A 6,000-nucleotide genomic window follows, 5' to 3' on the forward strand; every position below is an offset into this window, starting at 1 on the left:
CTGGCGGCTCCGCAGGTCCCGGCTCCGAGATCACGCAGGAGGCTCGTCGGCGATAAGCGGTTGAGCTACCCAACTTGTGGAGGCGCGGGGACGGGATGCAAGGAGGATCTGGGGAGACCAGGGTCGTGTGGGGGCAAGGCCGTCGCGCTGGAAGGAAGACGCTATGAGGCCGAGATGATCCTCGAGGGACATGGGTCGAGGCATGAGGCAAGGTCGGTGGAACAGGTATCCGACGGAGGTAACCGTCAAGGTTTCGACATGGTAAAGGTCATGCGGGCGTAAATCCCCGTCGGACTTTGACCACATCAGGCGGAGGCACGAGTCAATCTTACCGACGGACAATTTCTCAGCACTCGGGATGAATCGCATGATTAGCGGGGCTATGAGAAATCCGAGAAATCATTAGTACACTAGGGAAGTTCTCATCCATCCAGAATTGTGCCTTTGCGATATTTGGGACAGATGCTTCGTTCGATGAACAATTCTTAGTATACAAGACTTTGTAGGGATTTAGACACGCCGTATCCAGAAAGCTGCCACACTAATATATCGCTACGGCAAAAGGGCATGAGCACTCCGCTAGTGCATAGTATTTATAAGGGCCTTTCTTCATTTGACAAAGAGGGAGCCTTTTGATTTCGGGAGCAGGGACCATAGAAATCGATGGGCATTGTCAATATACACTTCCGCATTCACGAGATTCATCTGTGATGCAGCTGCTCAATTGAGGTATTCAAGTAAACCTCTTCGTCACGATAATCACATCTTTTCATCCTTTCTCCGAATCAATTCATCAGCTGCTGCCTTGTGCAGCCAACCGGGTGGTCTAAACCGAGGCGTGACTGAAATAACAAGCCGAGGCGTGTCTTGCGTCTGTTCGGGCCGAACTTGAGGGTCAAATAAAGGACTTCGCGGTCTCTAGCATTCCTATAAAGCTGAGCCATATCTTCTAAAGCAGTACCAAGCCAAGAGGATTCATCTGTTCAAGTACAGTCAAGTTCTCCCTACACCATACGACGGATCTACTAAACCAGACAGCATCACCATGTCGACTTCCGCCCCGCTACCAGCTTACTCCTCCTACGGGCACTTGTTGGTCACCTCACCATCTCCTCTCATAGCACACGTCGAGATCAACCGCCCGAGCAAGCTCAACGCCTTCTCTCGACCGGTATGGCTTGAGTTCGGGCGTGTCTTTAGACAACTCAGCGCTGATAACGATGTGCGCGTTGTGGTATTGAGCGGCGTTGGTGAAAGGGCCTTTACGGCAGGGCTAGATGTGCAAGCCGTGGGGCAAGATTCAGCGTTGGTAGCGCAGGAGATTGATGTAGCGAGGAAGGCGAAGGGGCTCAGGAGCCACCTCGAAGAGTTTCAGGAGAGTGTGAGCTCCGCAGAGAAGTGCGAGAAACGTGAGTGTTATTTTAGTGACAGTGTGTCTTAGAGTGCTAAAATCTGGAAAATTCTAGCCGCTATTTGTGTACTTCACGGCATCTCCTACGGCCTCGCCATTGACATCGCATGTTGTGCTGATATTCGTATCTGCGCATCCAATACACGATTCTCTGTCATGGAGGTCGATACTGGCCTAGCGGCTGATATTGGCACGCTCGCACGTCTGCCTAAGATTGTCGGCTCGACGTCGTGGGTGAAAGATGTATGCCTCTCGGCGCGAGATTTCTCGGCGCAGGAGGCGCTGGCGGTTGGATTCGTGAGCCAGGTGCACGAGGGCAAGGATAAAGCGGTGCAGTCGGCAGTGGCTATGGCCATAAAGCTGGCGGAGAAAAGCCCCGTTGCGGTTCAAGGAACCAAGGAGCTGCTTAACCATGGGCGAGACCATGCAGTCCCGGACAGTCTACAATACACGAGAGTGTGGAACGCGGCAGCGCTGCAGAGCGAAGACTTTTCACATGCTCTGATGAGTGGCCTGGAGAAGACCAAGCCCAGATTTGAGAAGTTGTAGGAGGATGGAATTGGTTTTTAGCTTGTTATGAATGAGTTGCTTTGAGAGTGGATTGAGTAGTTGTAGACATAGTGTTTTGGGGAGAAATTTGTTTGTTTAGCTAGAACGAGAGAATCCATTCCAGGGATTGTCCTAGAAAGACCCAGCGGCTTGAGTGCCACCCGCAAGTTACGGACGCCCTCAAGGAACACAAGCATTCTGCAGCACCCTGTCAGTTAGCCCCAGCTCATCAATTTCTGCGATAAAGGTGGTATTTTGAGTAGGTGCCTGCTACAACGCGAAGAACGTTGCAGTGGCCTCGTCTATCCTGACGCTGTACGCTAAAAGACTAGCGAGCCTACCAAAACTTATAATCCAAGTTAGAGAAAGGTTCCTGGCAAATAAGCTTCAGGCAACAAGCTGTTTACGTGCCAGGTGGATTATTACGTAGATCATCTTGCAATTAGAGTCTTGGATGATGAAAAGAGCGACCCTTACCGAGGCATAGGTATTGTCCCGCGGACCCCGAACGTTCCATGAATGGTTCGTTTGGGAGTCTGCCACACGAATTGCTAGCTGAAGAGGTAAATCGGGCCTCGGCCCGACGTATTGACGTATTTGCCTTGCAAACATCTACATAATATAAAGACAAGTGTTTTTAAAAAAGAAAAGAACCCAATTGTTCAGTTCTCTTCCTTGAAGGCGAGTTCCAATGCCTTGGCCGATTCATCACTACTTCAGTAGCCAGACGTGACCATTACCAAGTTTTCCACCCACACACGAGTTTTCGAAGTGAATTTCCAATATCGCAGCCATGGGCTTCAGCACAGATACGCAAGTTGACGAGGTAACGTCTCCTCCCCTTCAGTTCTCCCTTTTCGGTTCACGCTCGGAAAAACTGCAGCCTCTTTACTCACAAGATACCGACAGGCGTACGCTCGAGTCTCTACAACATTCTTATCCCATAAAACGAAATCACTTCGGTGGCGAATCCATCAGATACAAAGAGTCTGGTGGATGCTCGAAGACAATAAAGAACGAATTGTCGACGCCCTTTATAAAGATCTCCACAAGCACAAGCTCGAGGCTCTCTCTGTAGACGTCTGCGGCATACAAACTGCAAGTGTTTACACTCTCAAGCACCTCAAATCATGGGCTTCAGACGACAAACCCTCGCGATTCAACCCACTCAACTTCTTCGGCGGGACGAGGGTCCGCAAAGAGCCAAAAGGTGTTGTCCTCATCCTGTCAGCTTGGAACTACCCATTCATGGAACTGCTAGAGCCTATGATTAGTGCTTTAGCTGCTGGGTGCTGCGTCATTCTCAAGCCGAGTGAACTCGCTACCGCATCTGAAGTTCTGATCCAAGAAATCGTGCCGCAGTACCTAGATCAGGATGCCATACAGGTCTTGACTGCAGGACCGGCGGAAATGAAGTATATCCTACAGAAAAGGTGGGATCACATCTTCTTCACCGGCTCAGCCACGGTTGGAAAAATCATCTACGAGAATGCAGCTAGACACCTCACCAGCGTCACTTTGGAGCTCGGTGGACAAGGCCCAGCATTTGTGTCTGCAAAGGCGGATATTGACCTTGCTGCAAAGCGAATAGCAGCAGCGAAGTTCATGAATGCTGGACAGGTATGAATCTTTGGTTTACTTGATTTGACACTTGATAAAAGACTAACAAATAGGACAGGTTTGCCTAAGCGTGAACCATGTGTTTGTTGACCCGATAGTCAAGGAGCGATTTATCTCCTCCCTCATCAAACACTTCAAGCAGTTCCTGGGTGGTTCTCAAATCCCAGACTACTACTCGCACATCATCAACAAGCGCAACTTTGACCGTTTGAGCGCACTCCTTGACCAGACGTCGGGCAAAATCGTTTATGGCGGGGAACGGAACCCCGAAACACTTAGCTTCTCTCCCACTGTTGTGGTCGATGTCTCACCGTCCGACTCGTTGATGTCGGAAGAGTTGTTTGGTCCAATTCTCCCCATCCTGGATGCAACATTGGATCAGGCAATCTCGCACACGACAAATAATGAACGGCCTCTCGCCGTATACCCATTTACAACCTCTCAGGCAGAGAAAGACAAGGTCTTGGGGTCAACAATATCTGGGGGTGTGTGTATTAACGACGCAATTGTGCACACACTTAGTGAGGGCGCTCCTTTTGGTGGTACAGGGTACTCTGGCATGGGGGCCTATCATGGGCCGTACGGGTTCAAGGAATTCACCCATATGAGGACGGTAGTGGACATTCCAAAGTGGATGGACATCATTTTGAGGCCGAGATTCCCACCGTATACCGAGAAGAGCGCAATTGCTCTCTCAAAGGCATTTCGACCAGTTGACAAAGCCTGGTTTGATCGGGACGGTAGAGATACTCGATGGACTTCCTGGCAGCGAAAGATCGTGTTGAGAAGCCTCCTAGCCTTTGCCATAGCGCTGGCCGCACTGAAGGCGCGTGCAATGGGGTATGTAGCTTTTCCTAGCCTAGATGTTGTAAAGTTCACCAGCCGACGAGACGGGATCTGAGGTAGCGTTAGACACAGTATGCAATTGAATCTCGCTGTTAATGTAGATTCTAAGAGAGAATTAGCCGAACTTTATGCCGTGATCAAGATGAATTCATGTTCGGGGAGCTTGGGAATGAGAGCGCCAAAGACGCATCTCCAAACTCACTCTTAGTCCACGTGGGTGAGATGACCGGATTGTAGTAGATTTGCTTCACACATATTATTGAGCCGAGGCGTATCTCTCTCGTTATGGCATGATTTTACCATGTAAATGCGGGGAAATTCGGTAAATCGGCTTGCGATTGTATGGTCCCTGCAGTATATAGCTTACTACTTCCGTTTACCATTTTGGAGACATGCCACCCTTGTGTCCCTTATTCTATTGTCTCGTATCACCGTCATCATCATGAATTCCTTTACAGCTTTGAGTAGCTATGCATCATCGAAACCACTCAGCTTGGACTTTGCGAGGAGCCTCGCATCCTCACCGCGCTTCCAAAAAGCCCTTCGCGTCGGTGCTGCCCTGACACTAGTCATTGGCACCAACAGGCTCCTGACCCAGCTGGCACTGAACAACCTTTCCAAGACCCACCAATGGGACTGGAGCGAGGACATTGTTATGGTTACGGGCGGTTGCAATGGCATAGGGGAGCTTGTCTGCCGGAAACTTGCTAGTCACGGCATCAAGGTTGTTGCTGTCGACCTTCAACCTCCCCGGGTTCCTTTCCCGGACAATATCTTCTACTATCGACTTGACGTCACATCGTCCCAAGATATTAGTCAAATTGCCAAGTCTATCCGCCAGGATGTTGGCGAGCCAACCGTACTGATCAATAACGCTGGTGTGGCTTCGTTGAAGACTATCCTTGGCGAGTCCGAGGAAGAGATCCGTCGAACATTCGATGTCAACGTCGTTGCCCACTTTCTGCTCGCAAGGGAGTTTCTGCCATGGATGATCCGGCAGGATCACGGCCATATTATCACCATTGCCAGCATGGCAAGTTACATCACTGTCGCTAGCGGCGTCGACTATTGCGCCTCCAAGGCCGCAGCGCTGGCCTTTCATGAGGGGTTAGCCCAAGAACTCAAGTACAAGTACAATGCCAAGCATGTTCGTACAAGGTCAATAACCCCAGGTCGTTATTATCGGTCACTGAACTTGACCTGCTAATTAGCTCATTAGTGTGGTGCACCCGACGTGGACTCGAACTAAAATGTTTGACGAAGCTCTAAAGAGAGGCAGCCTCAAAGACATACTGCTTGAGCCCAACGTTGTTGCCGAAGCGATTACACGGCTGGTTCTGAGGGGGAAGAGCCAGCAGATAATCTTGCCGAGTTATTTGGGCATTGTAGCTGGACTTCGGGTGTTTCCTACATGGCTACAGGAATATTTCAGGGGCGTGAGGTCTGACTTGTTGGACCTAACCAACTAGCGGGAACTAATCCCCTTCGATATCAAACGCGTTGCGTGTTGAGGTCGTTTTAGATGTTGAGTGTTGTGTAGCTTGCTTGATATGCCCCAACTCTCCGAGTTCACC

General features: G+C 50.1%; 2 protein-coding genes across 2 annotated transcripts; both read left to right on the top strand.

Moving 5' to 3' along the window:
• Positions 1-1,045: 1,045 nt before the first annotated feature.
• LRP88_04326 (uncharacterized protein) lies at positions 1,046-1,960 on the top strand (the record flags this gene model as incomplete). Its single annotated transcript, XM_083240900.1, has 2 exons — positions 1,046-1,409; positions 1,467-1,960. 2 exons carry the CDS (start codon positions 1,046-1,048, stop codon positions 1,958-1,960), a joined length of 858 nt encoding a protein of 285 aa, XP_083103430.1.
• A 996-nt stretch (positions 1,961-2,956) lies between these two features.
• LRP88_04327 (uncharacterized protein) lies at positions 2,957-5,675 on the top strand (the record flags this gene model as incomplete). The annotated part of the gene is made up of 4 exons (XM_083240901.1): positions 2,957-3,580; positions 3,639-4,420; positions 4,919-5,573; positions 5,646-5,675. The coding sequence occupies 4 exons, from the start codon at positions 2,957-2,959 to the stop codon at positions 5,673-5,675; spliced, it is 2,091 nt and encodes a 696-aa protein (XP_083103431.1).
• Between the last annotated feature and the right edge of the window lie 325 nt (positions 5,676-6,000).

Source organism: Fusarium phalaenopsidis (assembly GCF_050370095.1).
Source record: "Fusarium phalaenopsidis strain FUZ10S chromosome Unknown contig_32290, whole genome shotgun sequence".
NCBI lineage: Eukaryota > Fungi > Ascomycota > Sordariomycetes > Hypocreales > Nectriaceae > Fusarium > Fusarium phalaenopsidis.